We start from the raw sequence: 26,999 nt of genomic DNA, 5'->3' as shown, positions 1-26,999 counted from the left end.
TGCTAAGTCCACGGGTTGAAGCGACCCAAATTATGTGATATACAGATCCAGGAGTGCGAATTTTAGCAGGCAGACCTGCCAAAATAACACATATTTTACCCCCAAATGCCTTTTTTTCTCCGGAGAACCCCCCTGGAAAGCTATTGAGCTTGTTTTTGGCTAGTTTTGAGGAACGTTAGCAATTGGGCGGGTTTTGTTGTAAAAACTTGGCAACCCTGTCTGCACGCACGCTGGAATAAATAGCCTAATGTTAGAAGAAAAAGATGAGTGTAAACGATCTTTGCCGGTGTTGTAAAAAAAGAATTTAAGGATACACAGAGTACTTACCAACATGATCATCATTTCTGAGAGAAATAGTAAAGGTGAATGCATATACAAACAAGTTCTCCGTTTAGGATTGGAACAAATTCAACCCAAGCGCTCTTTGGTGACGTGGATGATTACGTTACTGTTTATCATCTATCCATCATAGTCTAAAGCCCGCCCTGACAATTTCATTGGTCCGAACAGTTTCTGTTCGAGCATAATTACTTCTCTACCGATCAAGTCCAGACCGAACTGCCCGGGTAAAAATGTTGTGGGCGGGGCTAAATTCGGCTGGCATCCAGGCTAGCAAAGGAAGCTAAAGAGAAGTGACATCCGGTAATTATGATCACCTGGTGATGGTTTTATAATGACATTTTATATATGATATTGCCTGGTGTTATTTGAGTATAACAAGTGTGTTGTATTAATACAAACCCTACACTACAAACCCTGTGTACAGAAGCATGAGATCTTGCAGTATTATAATAATCAGTTACTAGATTTTCACAAAGCACAAAAACTGAATCTGATGAAAATCAGATACACACAGATATCAAGAATCGGCGTATGAATCTCATCAATGGTGACAAACAAAATAATAGGAAAATTCAGCTGCATAATATATTTATGCTGCAATGCATGCTGGGAGTTCTGTACTATGCTGGGACCCAGCATGCATTGCAACATGGCATTTTTGATTGTCACCATTGTTGAGAATCATGTGCTGATTGTTGATGTCTGTTTGTCTACCTGTCATCTTAGGTTATATTTTTATTTTTGATCATGTTTGTTAAAATCTTCTGATTGTTAAAACATTGCAAGATTTGATGCTTCAGTAACACAGGGTTCGTAATGAAAATGCATTAATAACGCAATTGTTAGAACCAAATGACATCATCAATTTCATGAAGATTTTAAAACCATCACCAGGTAATCATATTCATCTGATGTCACTTCTCTTTAGCTTCCTTTGCTAGTTCAAATGTGTTTTACCAACACACATTCGCAGAAGCCTAAAGAGGAAGACACTTAATGAGAGTAAAGAGCCCAACTAATTGAAACACTGATCACCATTATGGTGACTTCAGATTAAACACATTAGAGTTAAACCCTTTATTAATTCTCAGTAAGAGCTTCTGTAGTCGTATAACAAAAATAAAGTCAGTCTGGTTAGTAATGTGTGAAGCTGGTAATGCTGTTTGTGGAGTTGTTTAATCCTCCTCTGCTGAGATCTTCAGAGATTTAATGTCTTCTTTTATCTTCAGTTGATTTCATCTAAGGCTGTGGCTGAAGTCAGTTGTAGTTCTTGTCTTTCTGCTCGTCTCTTTTTCTGTTCTCTTCTCTCCTTCAGTGATTCTGCTTGTTAACAGGTTTATTAAGGCTGAGATGACTCCACATTTTATCTACACAGATTTTGTGTCTCAGATAAGGTCCAGTTCTCGTTTAATTATTTTGTCCTTGGCTGACATCTGGCATTGCTCTGGCCTGCTTGTGGCCCAGATCTGGCAAACAGGAGGCGTCCACTCAAGGGCCGTCATTCCACGCAGCATGTGCGCCAGATCAGTATGCCACAAGTGCCAGATGTGGGCCAGATCTGGGCCGACACAATGTTGCTATCTGGGTGTAAAGTACAAACTAGCAGTGTTTCCGAAAACACATTTGTTAGTAGCAAAACATTTTTTTACTTTCTTCTCTACAGCATGTTTCCAATCAAGTCAAATCAAGTGACCTTTATTTATATAACGCTTTATACAATGCAAATTTCAAAGCAGCTTTACAGTGATAAACAAGAAAATAATGATTCAGTGATGCAAAAAGTTCAATGCTTCAACAGAGCCCTAAAAAGACAATGGTGTCATTGTTCAGCTGAAGTCTGTGCCTATTCAAATCTGTTCAATAACTGTGTTATCAATTATGAAAGTTCATCATAAAGTTAATCAATTATTAAATTAGTTAAATTTGGCTATAAACCATCGTTGTTTAATAGTATGATCAATTGAACCCTTTGTAAATTATCGAGAGACTCAAGCCTTGTTTAGGCCGGCTACACACTGCAAGCATTGTGTGAGCGTCTCAGCTTTTATTTCGGCTCCCATGTTAACAGGTTAGTATGGAACGCCAAAAGGGTCAAAATACGGCAGTAACCAAAAGCCTGGTTTATAGAAAACACCGTTATTTGCGGTGTTTTAGATGAAAAGACGGCGCAAAATACGCCGTTCTGTAGTACAAGCGGCGCAAATGACGGCGTTTTCTATGGAACGCCAAAAGGGTCAAAATACGGCAGTAACCAAACACCTGGTTTATAGAAAATGCCATTATTTGCGGCATTTTAGACGAAAAGACGGCGCAAAATACAGTGTTCTGTAGTACAAGCGGCGTAAATGACGGCGATTTCACTGCAGAGACGCTGTTAATATCGGCGGTTTTGATCCGATCCAAAACGCTGTTCATTTCGCCATCTGCCGTTCCATATTACGTCGTCATTTACGGCGCTTCAGTCTGTCAAAGTTTTCTATAATATTCAAACCAGCCCAGTCTTTTACTACACAGCCCAGCCCCATTAAAAGGCGGTAAGACCTGTGTAGTAGAATGTCGATCCACCTCAAGAGTCCTGTCTTTTAATGCTATTGTATGTCATCATGTTATATTTGTATTTTTTCATTGGGCATATGTGTATGCGCCTTTTCCTTAATCATATATGCAAAAGTAAAACTATTTTACAGTCTTTTGTGTGTTATTGTTTGTGAAAACCACAGAGCTATCATTTGCGACGAGGTTTGTTCACGAGGCAGTGACAGGAGTTCAAGTCCGAGGTCTGAACATATTACCCTCTCTCTCTCCTGTTCGGTTGTTTTGTATTATTCTTTTGGGTCTTTTACATATTTGCAACTGTCTGTTGCTGACAACTGGTTAACTGACAGGAAATTTATTCATAATGCTTTTTAACAGGCGACCTGGCATATGCTTTAATAGCCTACACGTAACAACTAAACCTATATACTTATTGTTGTGTATAATGGCTTTGGTCTGGTTTATTGTTGATTAAAAAAAGATTTCCCACACAAACGAGTTTGTTTTTGCCTATAAGCGGTATGTGGGCTCTCATGGTCAACACATAGCCTACTAAAAACGTTTTTTAATTTGTGACGTTTAAAAGAATGAAGCAAATATGGACAAAGGCAATTATGGAACTTTGAATAGGTATTTAACGAATGCTCGTAAAAATTATTATTATTATTATTATTATTACTATCATCATCATCATCATCATCATCATCATTTTATTAAACGTTACAAATTAAAAAGACCACGAGAGCCTACATACCGCTGGTTTAAACGAGACAATATTTACATTAAATATAAAGATATATAGCTACATTTAAAAAAGCATTAGCCTAATTTTTGTATTACTCCAGTAAATATTCCAAATGTGCTGAGTCCAAGTTTGACCGAAACAATAAAAAAACCCTGACAGTTCAAGTTTTTTTTTTCTTTTCTTAATACAATAGGCTACAATTAATTTTAAAATACCCATTTAAAAAAAAAAAGAAAAAATGTATATGGCATTACAGGAAATACAGGCTTCTCACAACTCTTTATTATTTACAGTAAATAAAAATAGGGCATGTAGGCTATTACTGTATATAATAGCCTAATACAAGAAAATATTTTTTTACAGTTTCCCCATGTATTTTTTGTGTTGTCTTTTAGGGTTAACGGAAATTTCCGCAAAAGTAGCTAGGCAACTCTGAGGCTACACTGAGCTTGCCACAAAGAACAGGCAAAAGTATTGATTATGAAAGTGTCAAAAATAGGAGGGGGCATTTTAACTGTTTATTAATAAACTGTTTTCTGAATCAGTGTCAGCTGACTCTCATCTCCGTAGTAGCCTTGTGCGAGCCTCATTTCAAGCTTTCTATATATTTCTCATGTTAGGCAAGTATTTTCTGTTCATTTACGAGACGCGCTCCAGTTCACGTTTAATGCAAGTCATCCCGCCGGCGCCTTCGTATTGTCTGCTTGCTTCTTATTTATTAATTCCAGGCAATTGGTTGATGAAAAATGTATCAATATTAAGATATATTTTTTACGAAACAAAATTCACTTTAAAGAAAGGCTTTCCACAAAACAAAATGGTCGAAATCATGTGTGACCCACTCAATGTCACCCGACATATTGCACATCTTATGATCTTACTCGTGCAGTTCACTTTCCATAATTAACATAGATTAAATTAAAAAATAACTTTTTTTATTAAAAAAATTTCTTTCATATTTAAGCATACATATGAACCTAAATAGGTTTTCTTTAGGCCTAATGACTACAACACGTTGCTTGGCTAAATTATAAAAAATGTGCTTTATTAATAAAGTGCATATGCCAATAAAAAAAAAAGGAGAAGATATAGGCTATTGATAAAAATAAAATTAAAAAAAAGATAAAGCGCCATGGTCTAGGAATTGTCTCTGGATGTTTGACAGTATTGATTATTCTTATGATTGAACTGAAAAAGCACGCCGCCCTTCTAGAAATCGTACAAAATTTCACACAAAGAACAGCTATGTCTTATATAATGTCTTACATAATGTCGGGAAATACTGTAAAATCCAACAGTTGTTCTTACTAAGACTTTTTTAGTAAACTTTACTTTATGTCCAATAATTTGTTGAACTTACTTAAAACAATTAAGTAATCTGAACTATTTTCATGCTATGCCTTCGTTACTTAGAAAACTCAAGTAAACATTACTTGACTGGTTTGAGTACCATTTTGCCAAAGCAAAAAAAACAAGCAGGCGGACGGGCGGGCGGGCAAAGTGTTTTTATATATATATATAATATTTGTCAATTAATGATGTATAATATAACTATATTTAATGTCAAATAATGATCTTTTAACATTATTTTTACTAATATTTATGGCATAACCTTTTAATTGAGTTGATATAATCTCTCTATATTTATCACAATATCATTTGACCATGCTTGAGGGTGTCACACACAGACTTCAACATTCAGCATGCAAAACACAACAATGGTAACAAGGATTTTTTGTATTTTTTTTTTGTAATTTCTTTTTATTATTAATACGACCTTTACTATTTTACTTGCTGTCATTATTCGGGTTATACTGACAAAAGACAAATAGTAAAATAAAGCTAAAAATAGTAAAACGAAGCAATTAATTTATTCATGCCACAATGCACTATGGGAGTACACTTCCTCAGATCCCAGATAGAATTAAGTTGACAAAACTTAAACGGTTTAAGTAAGAACAGCTTAATGCAATTAAGTAATGCTTACTACTTGTTTTTAGTACCTGTAGACTATTGATAAGTAATAAATAAGGGTTGAATGGAGTTCAGTTGTTGCTTTTTGTCTTCACTTATTTTTTTAAGTTCAGCTTACTTGAGAATTTTAAGGCAATCGGTTTCCTAATATTTTCCTAGTAATGTAAGCACTAATAACAAGTTAACATAACTAATAATTTTGAGTTAAGTATACTTCATTAACAAGTTTTCTGTACAAATTTTGTTAAGTTTAGCCGACAAAAAAATAATACTCTGCTTTACTTGAAAATTTTAAGGCAATCGGTTTCCTCACTTTTTCTAAGTAAAGTCAACTTATTATGTTTTACAGTGTACAGAACGGAGACAATCCTTGTGTATTTGCTGTGACCAATAATGTGTTTATATTTATTTATTCAGCAGTATTGCTCGATGTAAGAGAGAAATTAATTCATCAGGTTAAGAACAAAGTAAGGGGAATGTAAATATACATTAGCGTTTTGTTCGTCAGAAACCTATAGGTAGCCTATTATGCTCAAGGTTTGCAAGTAGGCAAAAACAAACTCGTTTGTGTGGGAAATCTTTTTTTAATCAACAATAAACCCGACCAAAGCCATTACACACAACAATAAGTAGCCTATATAGGTTTAGCTGTTAGGTGTAGGTTATTAAAGCATACCCCAGGTCGCCTGTTAAAAAGCATTATGAATAAATTTCCTGTCAGTTAACCAGTTGTCAGCAACAGACAGTTGCAAATATGTAAAAGACCCAAAAGAATAATACAAAACAACCGAAAAGGAGAGAGAGAGGGTAATATGTTCAGACCTCGGACTTGAACTCCTGTCACTGCCTCGTGAACAAACCTCGTCGCAAATGATAGCTCTGTGGTTTTCACAAACAATAACGTACACAAAAGACTGTAAAATAGTTTTACTTTTGCATATATGATTAAGGAAAAGGCGCATACACATATGCCCAATGAAAATACAAAAATATAAAAAATACAAATATCAAATGATGAAAGTCCAAATATCAGTCGCAATAGCGTTAAAAGACAGGACTCTTGAGGTGGATCGACATTCTACTACACAGGTCTTACCGCCTTTTAATGGGGCTGGGCTGTGTAGTAAAAGGAGGGGCTGGTTTGAATATTATAGAAAACGCAGCTTTTTACGCTGTCTTTGACAGACTGAAACACTGTAAATGACGGTGTAATATGGAACGCCAAATGGCGAAATGAACGCCGTTTTGGATCGGATCAAAACCGCCGAAATTAACGGAGTTTCTGCAGTGAAAACGCAGACATTTAAGTTGCTTGTACTACAGAACGCAGTATTTTGCGCTGTCTTTTCGTCTAAAACGCCGCAAATAACAATGTTTTCTGAACACCAGGCATTTGGTTACTGTCTTTTTTTTACCCTTTTGGCGTTCCATATCCAATACGCTTGCGTGTTGCGTGAAAAAGGCGTTGGTTCTATTTCTAGCATGCACGCATTTTCGGTGCGGCTCGGGCAAGCGTGGCGTGTCCATTTTTTATTGTGGCTCTCATGTTAACAGGTTAGAGCTTGCACACTGCCTACGTGACACGCACACGCATGGCGCTCAGGCGCGGCTCAAGCCGCATCGAAAACGTGTGAATGCTAGAAATAGAACCGACACCTATTTTTCACGCAACATGCAAGCGTGTTGGAAGCGTTTCCAGGCAAAATTTAATAGGAAACAATGTTTATATGTCATTTTGACACGAATACATATTAATAAATTACATTTTGATATTTGAAAGTCTCTAGGTTTTGACATAAATGCAGATATAATTGTAATTTAAAAAGATTATATATAGATTTTCAAATATTGCACATGTCAATACAGGACAAAATATTCTATAGCCTATTTTGCCGTCAATACTGCCGACGTTGTCTTTGCTGTATCAGTAGGCTACATATTTATGTTTAACATGAAGTATAGGCCTTCCACTACATCACCTAGCAGCAGCAGCGCCGTGTCCGACACGTTTCTGGTGAGCAAAGACATAGAAAACACCACACAGCTGCCACGTAGCTGACACGCAACAGAAACGCCCCGCTCACGCCACGCTTGCAGTGTGTAGCCGGCCTTAGGCTATTTAGACCATTATGTTCAATATAAACAAATCTTTAAAATTTTTGCGTTCTCATCCCATGAGACAAAAGTGTCCTAGCAATGGTTTATAATCTATGCAGCAAATCAAGTGTATCCATTGTAGTTCATGGTCATAAGTTTTAAGGAGCACAGATATTGGCTTGGAACAGAACGTTATAATGATATATTCCTGCAACGATTACAGTCTTGTAATGACCACCAATCTGTTTTGGGAAATCGTCCGCTGCTAATAACATATCTGCTTTATCTAAAACTTCAAATTATTCAATGCTGGCCGGGTTTAGTTAGTCATATGAAATATTCATTGTTAACTAATAAAACCATATATTAGCATATCATATTAATTTGAAGCTGACAAAATATAGCCTATTTACCTTATGGCATAATCTACCATAAATCGTAAAGGCACAATGGGCCCTATCTTGCACCCAGCGCAATTGACTTTGTACACCGACGCATGTGTCATTCCTATTTTGCACCCGCGCAAAGCACGCTTTTCCCTCCACAGAAGCACGTCCCTAAACTAGTGAATGCACTTGCGCTCCCTGGGCGGTTCAGCGCAAAAAAGGAGGCGTGTTCCGGCGCAAACAATCCCTGGTGCTATTTTGCTGTTTCATTAAACAACTGCGCCACTGACCAGAAAAAACCTAGTCTAAAGTCAGTGGCGCGTTGCGCGTTGTTCATTATGCTATTTTAAGGGCGCATGCTTGACCATAATGTATAGCGTGCACAACGCGCATACACTTTGCTCATGTAATCTACACAGATGCAAGTTATTTTTGCAAATCATAAATTGTTACACTAAAAAAAATTAACACATGAGATATCTTCATCTTCATCCGTCATATGACGGAAATCATTGTGGTGTGCCACGAAGATGTGAAAAAATAGGCATAAATCTAGCTTACAAATGATTCAGGCTAATTGTAATAATTAAGGATAAGACCTGTTTGCCCAATAGTGGCAAGACATATATGTATATAAGGACATCTGACAAATTGGTTTGTCCGTCAAGAACCAGGAACAAAAATCGACTGAAAAACTGAAAAAACTGAAAGACTGAAAAAAAAAAGACTGTGAAATCACCTTTACCATAATGTACAACATTACAACTTCACTTCTCTGTCTTTCACTGCTCTTAAAAGAACATCAGTCTCCTCGGCTGTGAACCGCTCCTGGCGTGCGCCTGGTAAATACGCCATAATAATAGCAATCCATAATGGAACTTGCGCACCTGCTTTTAAAGGGAATGTTGGATGACGCTCGGATTGGTTTATTCACGTTACGCTAGTGCTGGGCGGTATACCGGTTCATACCGAATACCGGTATTTATTTATTTTATGATATGAATTTTGATGATACCGCAATACCGGTATATGTCGCTTAAACAACGTTCGGAACGCGGCGCAGCGCGTCATTGTTTGAGAGGGGACCCATTTCATTGATGCACTGTAGTAAGAGCAGTCAGAGCACAGTTGAGATCGCATTACAGCACAGCCTATGGCTGAATCCTATTCTCTCATTCACTATTCCCTACGTTATCACATTATTTGAAGGAGTGAATGAAAACCAGTGCGTGAAGTCGGACAACCGTTGTGTGTACATCGGCTGTACACTCGTTATTGCGGTGCGATGTGGGATAGAATGAGTGCACTCAATAACGTCCACTAAGGTTTCGGACACCACTACAAAGCGCTGTGCCCTCCAAATAATGCTATATTTGAGGTTATGGGAGCGATGTCGGATTCAGCCCTTGATTATAGTTGAGAATTCAAACTACACGCGGCGCGCGAGAGAGAGCGGTTTCTGCACGGAGCGCTGCGATGAGTTTAACAACGGTCACCACATGGATCATATAGCACTGATATAGACCGGAGTGAGCACGTTTACATTTTTTATGGACATATTTCATAAACTCTAGTGCTCTAGAACCAGAAGCGTGTATGCGCGCATATTTCATCACGTCTTATTAAAATGAAATGTATGCACTGATTACACTGATAACCTATGTCTGATCACGAACGCGCTGACACGATGGATTATTCAAAAGACAATGATGTAAGTTAATAAATAAACTGACAATTCAAAGAAGAATGGGCCAAAAAGTAACTGCTTTATTCTTTCTGTGTTAAACTGATGTGTGTCATTCGTTCAGAGAGTGCTCTTAAATGTAGGCTATTGCAAATATCCTCGTTTCTCCTCGTTTTGGCAGTTTGTTGTTATATAGGATTAGATTTTTAAAATGCTTAAGGTGCCCTCAACTCAACTTTTAATATTCAGGTGTCTGTAAGTATGATTCTGAGTGTGTTGCATGTCTGTGTTTTATTGGTTGTTTTCTCTCCACAGCATCATTTTGTAAACCTGTAGACCCATTAACTCTAGTGTGGAATTTTTCTACAATATTCACTCGTCATGACAGTAAAACAGGGCATTCTAGTCAATCTCCTGCAGTATTTCCTCTCTCAATCAGTAGAAAATGTGATTAACACTCGGTCATGCATAGGGGAAAAAATACCGTCATATACCGTGAAACCGATATAATTTAGAAAAATACCGTGATATACATTTTTGGTCATACCGCCCAGCACTACGTTACGCCCAAACCACACCTATGAATAATGAAGCTACTTCAGACCAACCCATTTTAGATTTGCGCCGGGCGCAAGAGCCATTTATCCCGCCGGGAAAATAGCAACAGCGCCGAGACCCGCCCACAAAGTTACTTGCGCTTCGCGTTTTGACACTTGCGTTTCAGATCGTTAAAATAGGGCCCAATATGTACGATTTTATGGATTAAAATATCCAAAAGCCACTAGAACAATGTTATATATTATATTGACTTGTGTACTTACATTATCCCAAATGTTTCCACGAATGTTTAAATCCAGAGAAATAAGAAATTTGTCATCAAGCTACGCCTTTGATTTGAATCAGCAACCTCTAGCGGCAAAAATTACATATTGTGCCTTTAAGAGATGTATTTATATTAATATGATGCTAAGAGTGCATCACAGTGTTAAACATGACACTTCCTGTTGTCAGTAGGTGGTGACTATAACTTACATTGGCCTGTAGATGTCTTCAGGCCATCCACTGCATAACATCTTAAAATTCCTTTTCTAAACATGCATGGTTTAAATATGGATATGGGTTCATTAGTTTGATCAGCAGAGAACTTACTTCCTGATGAGAATTGTTCAGTCTGACTGGCACATAAGATACACTACCTGCTATAATGTGGGATTAGTCATGCACACTGCATTCAGCTTGTGACCATGGTACTTACAGGAGGTCCTAAGGAGAAAGCAGAAAAGAAAAAGAGGAGTGAAAATTGTATCAAATGTATTACAGGTGAGATCATTTGCATACCCAGCAGCTGCAGCCCAGATAGCAACATTGTGACGAGCAGAAAGACAAGAACTACAACTGACTTCAGCCACAGCCTTAGATGAAATCAACTGAAGATAAAAGAAGACATTAAATCTCTGAAGATCTCATCAGAGGAGGATTAAACAACTCCACAAACAGCATTACCAGCTTCACATATTACTAACCAGACTGACTTTATTTCTGTTATACGTCTACAGAAGCTCTTATTGAGAATTAACAGAAGTTTAACTCTAATGTGTTTCATCTGAAGTCACCATAACAGTGATTAGTGTTTCCATTAGTTGGGCTCTTTACTCTTAATAAGTGTCTTCCTCTTATGGCTTCTGCAAATGTGGGTTGGTAAAACACATTTGAAATAGCAAAGGAAGCTAAAGAGAAGTGATCTCTGGTGATTATGATTACCTGATGATGGTTTTATAATTACATTTTATGTATGAAATTGCCTGGTGTTATTTGAGTATAAGAAGTGTGTTGTGTTAATAATACATTTGCACTACATACCCTGTGTACAGAAGCATGAGATCATAGAGTATTATAATAATAGTTATTTAATTTTGACAAAGCACAAAAAGTTCATCTGTCTTCAATTAGATACACACAGATATCAAGAATCGGCGTGTGAATCTCATCAATGGTGACAAACAAAATAATAGGAAAATTCAGCTGCATAATATATTTATGCTGCAATGCATGCTGGGAGTTCTGTACTATGCTGGTACCCAGAATGCATTGCAACATGGCATATTTGATTGTCACCATTGTTGAGAATCATGTGCTGATTGTTGATGTCTGTGTGTGTTTACCTGTCATCCTAGGTGACATGTTTATTTTTGTTCATGTTTGTTAAAATCTTTCTAACAGATTGTTAAAATACTGGAAAAATCTGATGCCTTAGTAACACGGGTTTGTAATGAAAATGCATTTATAACACAATTGATTTCATGATGAATTTAAAACCCTCACCAGGTAATCATATTCACCTGATGTCACTTCTCTTTAGTTTCCTTTGCTACTTCAAATGTGTTTTACCAACACACATTCGCTAAAGCCAAAAGAGGAAGACACTTAATAAGAGTAAAGAGCCCAATTAAGGGAAACACTAATCACTGTCATGGTGACTTTGTAGTTCTTGTCTTTCTGCTCGTCTCTTTTTCTGTTCTCTTCTCTCTTCAGTGATTCTGCTTGTTAACAGGTTTATTAAGGCTGAGATGACTCCACATTTAATCTACAAAGATTTTGTGGCTCAGATAAGGTCCAGTTCTGGTTTATTTATTTGCTCTTGGCTGACATGTGGCATTGCTCTGGCCTGCTTGTGGCCCAGATCTGGCAAACAGGAGTGGTCCACTCAAGGGCCGTCATTCCACGCAGCATGTGGGCCAGATCAGTGTGCTACAAGTGCCAGATGTGGGCCAGATCTGGGCCGACGCAATGTTGCTATCTGGGAGTGTGATGGCCCTTATCCATGTTCAAACACTCCACTAGCTGAAAATAAACATCTGATTGATAAACAGCATCCCAGCGGGTGGGGGGGGGGGGGGGGGGGGGGTGATGATTGCCAAAAATCTCTGCTTCCGGATACTAATTTCAATGGCACAAGCAGACATGCATCACATTTCTGCATTCATGCACAATCACAGCTTTATTTTAAACGTTTGTGTGAGGACATGACCAGAGCAAAGGCAGGAGACACTGCTTGCCATCAATTTAAAGCTTTATTTTCAGACTTGAAATTCAAGACATCAAAAAGCAGAAACACTAAAGGTGACCTTCCTCACGGAAGTCCCTCACACGAACTGACAGAACAGACAAAATTAATCCTATTATGCTCAGGGGTTTAACCATTTCATAATAGGGGAATAGACAGGGTATATACATACACACATAAATATAATAAATACATAAATAAATACTTACACTTGAAAATAAACATCAAAATACAATAACATAAATATTACAAGAAACAAAATTCAAATAATAAACAATACAATACATTTAACAAAATAAACAAATGAAACAATGAAACAATGACCCCCCTACTCCCACTGGGAAATAGGTTATGCCTACACTATCCAGAATCCCTTAGAATGGCATAAAAAGAGGAACAGGAAGGCCGCACTTCCTCTTAAACCGGAACCATGCTGCAGCCATGAACCCAGAGACAAAGACAAACTCTGAAAATGTTACTGTAAAGCTAATATATAAGTTCTAAATAAAGAAATAAATCAAAAACTATTGGTGTCTTTTCTCTAACCTAAGGTGCACCTTTAGACAAGAAAAAGTAACCACAAATCATATTTATACAAATAATAAGAAACATAAACATGTATACAAGTAATATAAAACAAAAAAACACAGGGCCTATACAGGAATTTGGGGTTCCCTTTTGTTCAGTCACTACGACGTAACGTTAGTGACTAACGAATGGGGGTTTCGCTTAGAAGCCTATCATCTTTGAGATCTTAGAAAACGACCAATGGCAGTGCCAATGCCATGGGCATGTGGAATTTGCATGCGTAACTCCGCCCCACCGCGTGGGTATAAAACGAAGTACGTGGCAATATCGCATTATCTTTCTGCTTCGGAGCCAAGCTACCTCTTCACTCCTCAAAAGCCTTCTGAGACTCTGTCAGCTTCTTCGAGACGAGCAGCCTTCCAGTCGGTGTTGGTGTGACGGTGATCACATACTTCCTGCCTGCTGATCTGTGCAGTGATCTGTATCCAGCTGGTGTGTGTTTCCCTGGGCGCTTCGGCATCGACTGCGAGGTTTCCTCTCACAAAAAGAGCTTACATGTGGCACTTCCTTTTCAGGATGTCTCGCCCGTGTACTTCTGGGTGCGGTCGGTCTCTTCCGCCTTCTGATGGGCACGATCGCTGTTTGACATGTTTGGGCTTTCAGCACGCTCAGGCAGCGCTCGTGGATGACTCATGTTCCCACTGCGGGAACATGGCAATCTCTGTGTTACGGTCAAGACTCCGTGAACTCCGTGCGGATGCTGGAGCGAGAGTCCCCTCTGCCACACCCCAATCTGTGGTCTCCACAACAGGCGGCACTTTGGCTGGTGGCCAGGGTGATCTGAAGGTGACAGTGTGGAATCAAGCTCCGACGCTCATGCCCTCGGCCCACACCCCCCTCTCATGCACCGAACCCTCCGTGCGTTCAGGCAAGTACAATGGCTCCTGCTGTCCCGATTGTCTCGTTTGGCGCCGCGGAAGACGAGGAGATCGTTAACATCGCAAGGTGGGCTGGAGTCATCTGAGGATGATGATTCGGCTGTGCTGGGTGCGAGTGCACCAGCATTACCCGAGTCGGACTCAGAATTGACAGCCATGCTTTCCCGGGCAGCTGCGAGTCTCGGGTTGGAGTGGAACCCTCCCCGACCTGAGCGCTCTAGGCTGGACGATTGGTTTTTGGGGGCGGTGCATCAGGACCCCAGTCCTGCGACCCCTCCAATTCCTTTCTTCCCGGAAGTGCATGAGGAGGTCGCGCGGTCCTGGAAGAACCCGTTGTCTTCCCGCGGCTGTTCGGCGACCTCCTCCGCCTTCTCCACCCTCGATGGGGCGGTGGCTAAAGGATACACTGGAGTCCCCCCAGTCGAATGCTCTGTTGCGATGCAACTGTGTCCTCAGAGTGCTTCGACCTGGTGCAGCGACCCAAAGCACCCCTCCAAAGCCTGTAGGTTTTCGTCGTCTCTGGTGGCGAAGACAATAGAGCTGCGGGGCAGGCCGGCGCCACTTTGCATGCCATGGCAACTCTTCAGGCCTACCAGGCCAAGTTGCTGTGTGACATGCACGAGGGCGGAGCTGCCCAGGACTCAGAGATGAGTTGCGTGCCGCCACACTCTAAAAACGCCAATTAATAAAATGTTGGAAGAGCAAAAAAATATATGTTGAACTAATTTTCTTTCTTGTGCTTAGTTAAGAAGACATATTATATTAAGTCTGCAGAAATATATTTGAAAAACATTCAATTAATTGATATTTTCAAATCCAGTTAACATTTAGAATTGCAAATGTTGACTGGACTAAAAAACGCAAATCCAGTCAATATTTTATAAAAGTAGGCTATTAAGGCCAACACAATATTTTACACACAATATTTTACTGAAAATATATTTTAGTTTGTGCTGTTGAAATGGGCTGTTAGAAATATTTGATATTATATATTAAAACAACATTTGTGAAATTAGATGTATTTTTTTAGGCTTATCTGCATTATGATGAGAAGATGGATAACACTTTACACTTCTATATACATATTTCATATAAATATATAGTTCATTAACATATGTAGTTAATTTTTTTATTTAATCTGCCTAATTTTAATGAACAAGAGCTCATTTGACTTCTCGGAATTATCTGTATTGCTCGTTTGACTTCGCGGAAGGATTGTTACAGATCAAAGGACTTCGCGCAGTTCGCGGGTTTCTTTCACCAGGAGACAGCATATCAGCAGCATAATGTGTTGATAAAAGCGTAAACTATATTTAATGATATTTGTGTGGATATTTAACGTTAGAAGTGTTTTGTAAGTTATATATCCAAGGGAAATGGGGATATTTAAGTGATGTCTATGTCAAGTTTACTCGTCACCGAATAAATGCTCATATAAAACTAACGTTAACGTTAATTATTTTATGTAAAAACGTACAGTTGAACATATTCGATGTTTTAGTATTTATCAGCGTTTTATGAGGTAACGTTAACGATATGTCCCATGTCAATGAGAGCGAACGTTATTTAAGCCGCGTTTCCACCAGCAGCCGTGCGCAGTCCTACATCACCGGACTAATTTTCCTAATCTTCCCGGTACTTTAGACCGCAGTGGAAACGCAGACAGTAGCAGGTCTGGGGGGGAAAAGTTCCTGTAAAAAAAGTTACTGGTACAAATTGTTCCGGGTAATTTCGGTGGAAACGCGGCTCAAGTCTCACCACCGAAAGTTCCCTAACTTTGAAAAAGTACTACCTCGGGAGCAGGGCCGTTCGGAGGGGGAAATATTTACCAGGAACTTAATTTAGACCCTGGTTCCTGTGGTCGAAACACACCGAGTGTTCCTAGTTCCTGGGGAAAGTTACTGTGGTGGAAACGCGGCTTTACGTTAGGTTAACGTGGTCTTTAACCACGTTTAAGTAATACAACTTATGTTAGTGTTAAAAAATTGTAATACTATAATGTATTTTAGTCTTAATCTCAGCATGTTGTGTGCTATTAATTCTTCTTAAAGGGATCCCATGGCGTTAAGACTTGTATTAATTACTTTTCACTTTAGATATAACCAACTGTGTTTATGTAAACCTTGCGTGTATTTGACAGTATTAGCATGAATGATAACTTTGTCCAGTAAACATACTGTACTTTTTAATTGACCTGACAACAGTACATTATTAATAAACATTTAGAACACAGAATTTCTCCCCCAGGGGATTCCGACTCCACCCGACCCCCACCATCCCAGCCAACAGAGCCATGTGGGGCCCAAATGGGTTTGACCTGGGCTATCTAACTGGGACCCAGCCAGTTTTGCACCCAGTTTCCATGTAGGCCCCACATGTATATGCCCAGATGAAATGAACACTGCTTAGTGTGCACACTACAGGCTGTTTAATGTAACACTTAATCAGTGTTGGAGGTAATGAGATAATTAAGTGATTGAATAATGATTTTGTATTAGTGAAGAACACCTGCTGTTAACAAGCATAATCACTGAAGGAAAGAGAAACACAAGAACTACTTCCAGCCACAGCCTTGGATGAAATCAACTGAAGATAAAATACATTACATCTCTCAAGATCTGATTAAACAACTCCACAAACAACATTAGCTTCACTTATTACTAACCAGACTGACTTTATTTCTGTCAGACATCTACAGAAGTTCGTATTAAGAAGAGGCTTAGATGTTGATTACTTATTTGAAAGTAATAGTTTGATTTGATGTTACCATTGTGGCGATCAGTGTGTGCTTTAGTCCGGCTCTTGACTTTTTAACATTAGTTTTTTTCTTGACAGCTGTGTCTGTTTGTTATGGCGAGAACAGCAAGAGAAAATATAATCAGATGCTGATTGATGATAAAAATATAGTCATCATATATTGGCTTAACTCATTGATATTATGTGGGAGGTTTATATGGATAGTATGTTATTAATTCTGTTTTATTGTTATGATTCTACATTTTGTAACTAGTTCCACAGCAATTTCTAGTAATGATTAAAACAATTTAAAAATGACGAAACCCCTAATTAAAACGTTTTAGTTGAATTAATTATGAAACAATTTGAATAAACGTACATTTTAATGTTGAAGTCAAGTTTAAGCCAACTAAAAAATATTAATTCAACTAACTTTAAAACTAATTGAGTAAACATACATTTTAATGTTGAAGTCAAGTTTGAGGCAATTAAAAATAATTAATTCAAGTAATTTTGAAACTAATTGAGTAAACGTACATTATAATGTTGAAGTCAAGTTTAAGCCAACTAAAAAATATTAATTCAACTAACTTTAAAACTAATTGAGTAAACATACATTATAATGTTGAAGTCAAGTTTGAGCCAATTAAAAATAATTAATTCAGGTAACAATTTGTAGCATAAAATTGAGTGAACGTAAAAAATATGTGGAACTAGTTACTAAATAATAATTCGTTGAAAGCACTTGAAATTTTTTACAGTGCACCGACCTCGCTCTCCGGGCGACGAAGGTGACCGTGTGCTCCCTGGGTCAAGTGATGTCCACAGCCATGGTCCAGGAGAGACACCTGTGGCTCAACCTGGCTGATATGCGTGGTGGCGAGCGGACCCGGTTCCTCGACACTCCCATATCCCAGGATGGGCTATTCGGCGGCGCGGTTGAGAGCTTCGCCCAACAGTTCTCAGCCGCCCAGAAGCAGACCATAAAACACATACTGCCCCGGCGGCCAGCTGCTGCCTCCACCCAGCCGCCCGCGCAGTTGCCTCAGCCTGCTCGCTGCTGAGGGCTCCCTCTCCCGCTTGGCCGCGCAGAGGAAGCCGCAGGAAGGCGCCCCAGTGTGCTCCAGCCCTGTACCCCGCGAAAAAACGCCAGGCCAAGCGGCGCTCCTGACACGGACAGCTCAGGGATGGGCAGTTCTTTCAATGAGATGGCAGCAGGGCCACTCCTTCCCCCGGTGGAGGGACGTGGGAGAATCTTTTGTTCAGCTGCTGGCCCCCGGGTCAGCAGCACCCCAATGTGGTTAAAGAAAGAACTGACACCCCCATCCCTGAGCAGCCAGAGACCGGCGATGACCGGCGCCACCCCCGGGTCCTGTCACTGGCATCCTTCTCTGTCGCCAGCCTCCTCTCAGAGCAGACCCCAGTGGAACGCCATCCTTCCCTGGTCTCCTCTGTCAGGACGCAGCTGTTAACCGTGCCCCCACACCGAGACGCTACGCCTCCCATGTCCGGGCCGGTAACGCTGCCTCTCTGCCCCACCCTGGGTACGTCTGTGGTCCGAATGACCCCGCTGGTGCAGTTCCTGGGAGCCTGGCTTCAGCTTCCGGGGCTGTCTCACTGGGTCGCGAGGACCATCAGGCTCGGCAACGCAATTCAGTTTGCGCAGGCTCCTCCCCGCTTCCGGGGAGTCCGCCATACTATGGTCGGGGCCAATGCCCCCGTCATACGTGCGGAGGTTGCCACCCTGCTGGCGAAGGGTGCGATCGAGCCGGTCCCTCCGGCCGAGATGAAGTCCGGCTTCTACAGCCCCTACTTCATTGTACCCAAGAAAACCGGTGGGTTACGACCGATCCTGGACCTGCGCGTCCTGAACCGATCCCTTCACAGGCTTCCATTCAGGATGTTGACAGCAAAACGCCTTTTCGAATGCGTTCGTCCAGCCGACCTGAAGGACGCCTACTTCCATGTCTCCATCCTTCCTCGACACAGACTGCTCCTACGGTTTGCTTTCGAGGGGCGGGCATATCGGTACGCAGTCCTCCCATTCGGGCAATCTCTGTCCCCTCGCGTCTTCATGAAGATTGTCGAGGCAGCCCTTGCGCCACTCAGGCAGCATGGGGTTCACATCCTGAACTACCTCGACGACTGGCTCATACTGGGCCACTCTCGAATGCAGGTGTGCGATTACAGAGATCTAGTGCTCCATCACTTATCCCCTCTGGGCCTTCGGGTCAACTGGGAGAAGAGCAAACTCTCCCCAGCGCAGAGGATCTCTTTTCTCGGTATGGACTTCGACTCGTTCGCCATGTACGTGCAGCTTTCGAGCGAGTGTGCGCAGTCAATGCTGACTTGCCTCCGTCAAATTGAGAGCAAGAGCGCGGTTCCACTGAAACTATTTCAGAGGCTCCTGGGGCATATGGCATCTGCAGCCGCGGTAACGCCGCTCGGATTGCTTCATATGAGACCGCTTCAGCACTGGCTTCGCGATCGAGTCCCGAGATGGGCATGGCAGTCGGACACGCTCTGGGTCCAAGTGACTCGGGCCTGCCTGCAGACCCTTACCCCTTGGTCGAACCTCAGTTTTCTACGGGCCGGTGTGCCCTTAGAACGAGTTTCCAGGCATATTGTTGTATCGACAGATGCCTCTGCCACGGGCTGGGGTGCCATGTGCAATGGAAAAGCAACCGCGGGCTCCTGGACAGGACCCCAGCGCCTACAGCATGTCAATTGCCTTGAGTTGCTGGCAGTACGGTTCGCCCTGCACCGCTTCCGGGCGCTGCTGAAGGGTCAACATGTACTGGTCAGGACAGACAACACGGCCACTGTAGCGTACATCAACCACCAGGGTGGTCTACGCTCCAGCCGTATGTCTCAACTCGCCCGCCATCTCGTTCTATGGAGTCAGAAGCATCTGAGGTCCCTTCGTGCTGTCCATATTCCGGGAGAACTGAACCATGCAGCCGACGAGCTCTCACGGTCTCAGCCACTTCCGGGAGAATGGCGACTCCATCCCCAGACGGTCCAGCTGATTTGGGAACAGTTTGGCGACGCACAGATAGATCTGTTTGCGACTCATCCCACTGTTGCCTGTTTTATTCCCTGACCGAGGGCACGCTCGGCACGGATGCACTGCCGCACAGCTGGCCGCGGGGTCTGTGCAAATATGCGTTCCCCCCAGTGAACCTTCTCGCACAGCTCTTGTGCAAGATCAGGGAGGACAAGTAGCAGGTCCTTCTGGTCGCCCCGTACTGGCACGGCCGGACCTGGTTCCCCGAACTCTTACTCCTTGCGATAGCCCCTCCCTGGCCTATTCCTCTGAGACCGGACCTCCTCACTCAGAGACGGGGCACCCGCGTCCCGATCTGTGGAACCTCCACGTGTGGCTCCTGGATGGGACACGGCAGGTTTGAGTACCCTACCACCTCCGGTGGTGGCTACCATCACTTCCGCTAGGGCAGAGTCTACACGCCTATGCGTTGAAGTGGAACCTCTTCGTCACCTGGTGTTCTTCCTGCCAAGAAGACCCCTGGAAATGCCCGATCGGGTCTGTGCTCTCGTTTCTCCAGGAAGGGTTGGAGTGAAGGCTTGGATATGTGCCCAAGGTTCCCACCACTCCGTTCAGAGACCAGGTGGTGAACCTGCAAGCGCTGCCCTTGGAGGAGGCAGACCCAGCCTTGGCACTGCTCTGTCCAGTACGCGACCTTCGTGCTTACGTAGACAGGACGCAGTGTTTCAGGACCTCAGACCAGCTCTTTGTCTGTTATGGTGGAGAGCGGAAGGGTAGAGCTCTCTCAAAGCAAAGGTTTGTCTCACTGGATAGTGGACACCATTGTTTTGGCTTACCAGCAGCAAGGTCGACCATGTCCCCTTGGGGTTAGGGCCCACTCCACTCGGAGTGTGGCCTCCTCTTGGGCTCTAGCGCATGGCGCCTCGCTAACAGACATCTGCAGAGCTGCAGGCTGGGCGACACCTAACACATTCGCCAGATTCTACAATCTCAGAGTGGAGCCTGTGTCCGACTATGTACTTGCCTCTACCAGTGTCCGGTAATGGACTAGGCTCAGGTGTCTTCGCTTGCTCGCCACTCCACTCCACGGACTGGATACGTGCAATATTTTCCTCAGGTGAGCTTTCCGGAAGCCCTGAGCTCCTCCAGCACTGTCGACGCAGACACCAGTAAGTCTGCCCTCTCTGAGCCCAGACCCTCGTGTCCAGCCAGGTGACCCGTGTGCATGGTTCCCCTCCGGCGACCTCCACACGTGTATTTCCACCGTAAGCCTCCTAGTGAGCAGGTGTCTTCCCTTGGCAGGCCTTCCCACCCCTGGGGTTAAAAATCCACCTTCGGCTGGTCCCCCAGAGTTTCCCATTTGCAGCCCTTAGTGGGTCATATGTGTACTCTCTAGGTCCTCCCTACGGGTAGGCATCTTGGCATATCTCCACTGGAATTTGCTTCCCAGTGTACCTTGGTATTCCTGTGATGAGTGGGAGTCCTTCGTCCGCACTAGCCTTACGACAGGGCACTCGCACTTACGCAGGGCACTGGAAGACAGCTGAGTGGCGTGATTTTATTGGGACCCCCATTCGTTATCACTAACGTTACGCCGTACACTGTAAAACCTAACAGTTGTATGTACTAAATAAAAATGAATTCACTGCACTCAAATATTACAGAATGTTGTGTGGACACAATGACTGAAACAGAACTCAAACTGAATGAGTTATAGAACATTTGTAGTTCCCAGCATGATAATTGGATAATAATTGAATTGGTAAGTGATTAAATAAGTGGTAATTGCGTATTGGTGGTGACACCTGATGATGGTAATGAGCAGAATCACTGAAGGAAAGAGAAACACTAGAACTACAACTGACTTCAGCCACAGCTTTAGATGAAATCAACTGAAGGATAAAAGAAGACATCACATCTCTGAAGATCTCAGCAGAGGAGGATTAAACAACTCCACAAACAGCATTACCAGATTCACACATTACTAACCAGACTAACTTTAAAATGGAAAATAATAGTTTTGCTGGAATTCACCATGATGGTGTTCAGTGTTTGCTTTTTTTTGGGATCTTGACCCTTGACAAAACACGTTTTGTGTTTACGAAGCACATTTGTTATGGTAAGAAAAGCCAAGAGAAAATGTGATCAGCTGGTGTTGGTTGTTTTTTGCTGATGATATTATCATCATGTAGTGACTGAATCACTGATCTCATTCAAAGTCTAATGTTCTAGTTATAGAGATTTTGTGTTTTTGAATTATTCATAATAGATTCTACAGCACAAGATCCAGGATGGTTGTGGTAATCGAACAATATGCAGGATATAAATGAATAAAATGAATGCTCAAAAGGTATTAATCTACAACAATACTCAGACACACACAGACATCAAGAATCAGAGTATGAATTTCAACAATGGTAACAATAAAAAAAAATATTCAGATAAACAGATCAACTTTGAACATAAAACAAGCTACAAAAACATCACAAACACAGCAAAAGTAAAAGCAAATAGTAAGAATCAAAGAAAATTAGTCACAATTCAGGACCCATGAGGGAGTTTTGATCGGTGGTACCCAGCATGCACAGCAGCATGAAGCTTTTAATTGATTGTCACCATTGTTGAGATTCATACGCAGTTTCTTGATGTCTGTGTGTGTCCAAGTAATGACATAGATTAAAACCTTTTGAGCACTATATGATTTTGAAATCTTGCATATTATTCAATTACCACAACAGTGCTGGGTTTCGTGCTGTTAATCATGTAGCCACTATTATGAATAATACAAAAATTAACAACACAATACCGCTATAACCAGAACATAAGACTTTAAGTGAGATCAGTGAATTAAGCCACTACATGATGATTATACCAACATTATTGTATATACAACATCACCTAATCACATATTATCTTGACAGGTGTTGTTTCTACCGTCGTGCAAAGTCTACAGTCACTGTAGACTTTAACGCCATCTGATTGGATGAGAGTCTACAGTCACCGTAGACTGCGACTGTAGACTACCAATCATATGGTCTGTGTCGACTGTAGACTACCAATCAGAGGTCAAATTGACTGTAGACTACCAATCGGAGACGAGAGATGCTGCACGGTCAAATTGAGTCAATTCAGCTCCCTGATTGGGCCTTCTGACTGTAGACCACCAATCCAATTGCGGATCGTGACTGTAGACTACCAATCACAGGAGTCAGATGCTGCAAGCGCTATCTCAAAAATATGTATGACATCTATCAATTATAAGCATATAGTCTTATTTATGACACGGAAAAGTAGGATCGTGATTGTTTATTGCAGGGTCTGAGATCGTCGAGAATTTAGATTCAGCGCTATAGTGAGAAAAAGGTAAGTCAACGTCAGGTAATTGTCCGCATCACATCTGGCTAGTAAATTAATTAGCAGACACGTACAGTAACTTACGTACAGTATACAGTACGTTCGCCCAAGTTATGAATGGAAAACGTGAGACCTCTCACATTGTGCGTTACTACTGTTTGTAATCGTGATAGTTCTACAATCCCACATGAAAAAATACTATAGTAGTTTATGTAAATATAAGTGTAGTGTTTTTGAACCATACTATAGTAAAGTAACGTTACTTAAAGAATGAATTTGTCGTGTTGCGGTAGTATAACAAATATAGTAATATATTACTTTGCCCAATCTGTACTAAGTTTTCTACAACTAAATGGTAACGTATATTATACTGTAAAACACTACAGTTTACTGTAGTAAAAACTAAAGTACTACAGTATTTATTAAAGTTTATCAGTTCACTATAGTTAACACTACAACATGCTGTAGCATTCATAAACACAGTTTTGTAAATACTATAATACTATAAAGAATATTACAATTTACTATAATAAATAGTATGTTTTTTTCATGTTGGCTATTACACTGTGCTTCTAAATAACACATAAGGACACTGCAAAAGCTCAAGTTGTTGCAGACTGTAGTTTAGGAATATTTATATATTAAGATGAATGAAATTACAGTAATCATGTAATTATACTTAATTGTACTATGTACTTACATCATAAACAATAAGTACAATGTATGTATTGTGTTCATATTGTATTGCAAAACACTTTCGCTGCTATTTAGGTGGGATACGGGTAAAGTTAGGAACAGGTGTGGTGGTGTGGGTAAGTTTAAGGGTAAGGTTAGGTGTAAGGGAAGTGTCAACAGTGTCATTATAAATGTAAATACAGATGTAATTACATATAGGTAATTTTTAAAATGTAAGTACAATGTAAAAACATGTATGTACCCAATAAGTGCATTGTATCAACTTATTACATGTTAGTACATAGTAGTTAAGGCCACCTAATATAAAGTGGGTCCCTTTTTACTTATTTTTTGTTGTTGTTGCCATATTTATGAGTTCTAATGGCGACACCAGTCATCCGCCTTCAAAACCCCAATGCTCCTGAGGGTCGTCAACAGGCCACATTGGTGGCGACCAGTGAGGCCCGTGCCCACAAGGACAGACGAATGTCTTTTCCTCTGCCACCTGCCCAACTACTGAATGAGTCCACTGCCCTCGCCCACGCTGAAAGTGCTCTTTGTGCTGAAGGGATCCCAGCACCATCACGGCAGCAGTGTCTGGGAAAGCTGGTGGTGCCATTTGGCCAGTACCTCAATGCCCCGTTTCACTGGCTTGTGTCACATGATGTGGGCTACATGAAGTAGTAAGCAAATTCTATTTACATTTTTAGCTAAGCATAAGTCGTCATTTAAAAAAAAATATATATATATACTGACAGCAAATAATCTCAGAATTAACAGAACAATGTGGTCGTTGACACCGTGTAGCCTTTAAATCCTTTCATCTTTGTAAAGTTTCAGTGCTAATTTTGCAATTGATGTGTGTAATTGCAGTTTGGTTGACAAGCACAGAGAAGAACTCCCCAAAAAACTTGCTAAGGGGAGCACACTAAACCACTGGCTAAAGGACTGTCTGGCAGAGTACGCAGAGAGCTTTCCTGAAATATCCATCACCCTGGAGTCCAACGTACACAGATGTGTCTATGGGCAGAAAGGGTTTGAAAACTATACATTTCAGGAAATGTGGGAGCTCTATGATGAATACTCTGTCCAGAAAGCCAGGCCGGATGATTTTAGTGTGAGCCAGAGGGATTTCACCAAGAAGGCTTTCAGCTCTGTCAGCCGGTGGCTAAATACACCTGTGACCCACATCATGAGTGTTCAACTCAAAAGATTTCGAAAGTTCATTTATGACAAAAAAAGTCAAGTAAGTTGTTTGAATCATTACAACATTGAATGAAGGTTTTTTTAACACACTTTCTACACTTTCACACTTGTTTTACTTTTTCATGATAAAACAAAAAAATAAATATATATGTATAATCAGAATGTTATGACATATTTGTTTCACAGAAATCAAGCTCTTCCGTCATCAGTGACCCCTCATGGCTGGATGACACTCACTTATTGGAGGTGATTGCATTGGAGTCCACAGCCTCACACACACCACACACAGCCTCATCCACAGCCACACCATCTTCCTCATCCACACACACACCCTCTTCCACAGCCACATCCACACACACACCACACACAGCCTCATCCACACACACACACACACACACCACACACAGCCTCATCCACACACACACACACAGCCTCATCCACAGCCACACCATCTTCCTCATCCACACACACACCCTCTTCCACAGCCACATCCACACACACACCCCACACAGCCTCATCCACACACACACCACACACAGCCTCATCCACACACACACCACACACAGCCTCATCCACACACACACCACACACAGCCTCATCCACACACACACCACACACAGCCTCATCCACACACACACACACACAGCCTCATCCACAGCCACACCATCTTCCTCATCCACACCATCAGCAAAGAGGTCCACATCCATACCATCATTAAAGAAGTCTTCATCCACACCATCAAAGACGTCCTCATCCATAAGCCATGCACCCTCTCCAGAACCTCTGCAGAGCAACTCCCCAGTGAGTAATGCATATTTGTGTATTTACAGATACAAATGTTACGCAAACCTAAATGGTTATATTTGAAATGAAATTATGTACGTAAAGTTGTGTAATTATGTGTTCTGCATTGACATGTTTCAGGTCGAGCTGGAGGGTTGGGTTCGACTTTGGGAAAATCCCAATGGATTTTCACCAGCTGACCTCTCCTGGGTGAAGGCGGACACAGAGCGAGGACTCTTTGGCCCCGTTCAGGTGTACCGCGATAACACTGGTGCATTGAAGAGGCGGCAGGTATTAAGATCAGACCGGATGTGGTTTTACCCACCAGAACCCCCTGGATACATCAGTGGTACCGTGCCAACTCCACATCTCTTCTTTCGGAGTCGCGTCTTTGTGTGGCGACCCGTTGGAGTGTGGAAATACTCACTGAAGTGTCCTCGAGGTGCAGAATGTGTGGGTCACGGAAAGGATGTGTACCTCTACAAATCCGGCTACCACACCAGGGTATTACATGATCTGTCATTAGATTAGTTAAAGGATTAGTTCAGCTAAAATGAAAATTCTGTCATTAATTCCTCACCCTCATGTCGTTGCAAACCCGTAAGACCTTCGTTCATCCTCAGACACAAATGAAGATATTTCTGATGTAATCCGAGAGCTCTCTGACCCTCCATAGACAGCAATTTAATTAACACTTTTAAGGCCCAGAAAGGAAGCAAAGACATCATTAAATTGTCCATGTGACTCCATTGGTTAAACATTAACGTTATGAAGCAACGAGAATGTTAACATTGTCTTTACTACCTTTCTGGACCCTAAAAGTGTTAACTAGATTTCTGTCTATGGATTTCATCAAAAATATCTTCATTTGTGTTCTGAAGATGAACGCAGGTCTTACGGGTTTGGAACGACATGAGGGACAGGAATAAATTAACATTTTTGGGT

The 26,999-nt window shown here is 41.4% G+C and overlaps 1 protein-coding gene across 1 annotated transcript in view; it reads right to left on the bottom strand.

The window, feature by feature from the left end:
* Positions 1-26,999, bottom strand: part of col25a1 (collagen type XXV alpha 1 chain) — a gene marked incomplete at its 3' end in the record, with an annotated part of 823,527 nt that overhangs the window by 333,344 nt on the left and 463,184 nt on the right. Inside the window, exon 4 of the mRNA XM_079803471.1 lies at positions 11,019-11,026. Within this exon, the coding sequence (XP_079659597.1) occupies positions 11,019-11,026 (8 nt within the window). The remainder of the gene's footprint in view (positions 1-11,018; positions 11,027-26,999) is intronic.

Source organism: Gobio gobio (genome assembly GCF_949357685.1).
Source record: "Gobio gobio genome assembly, chromosome: 2".
Lineage (NCBI taxonomy): Eukaryota > Metazoa > Chordata > Actinopteri > Cypriniformes > Gobionidae > Gobio > Gobio gobio.
The sequence above is the reverse complement of the archived record's forward strand: the minus strand, read 5'-3'. Positions and strand labels throughout refer to the sequence as shown.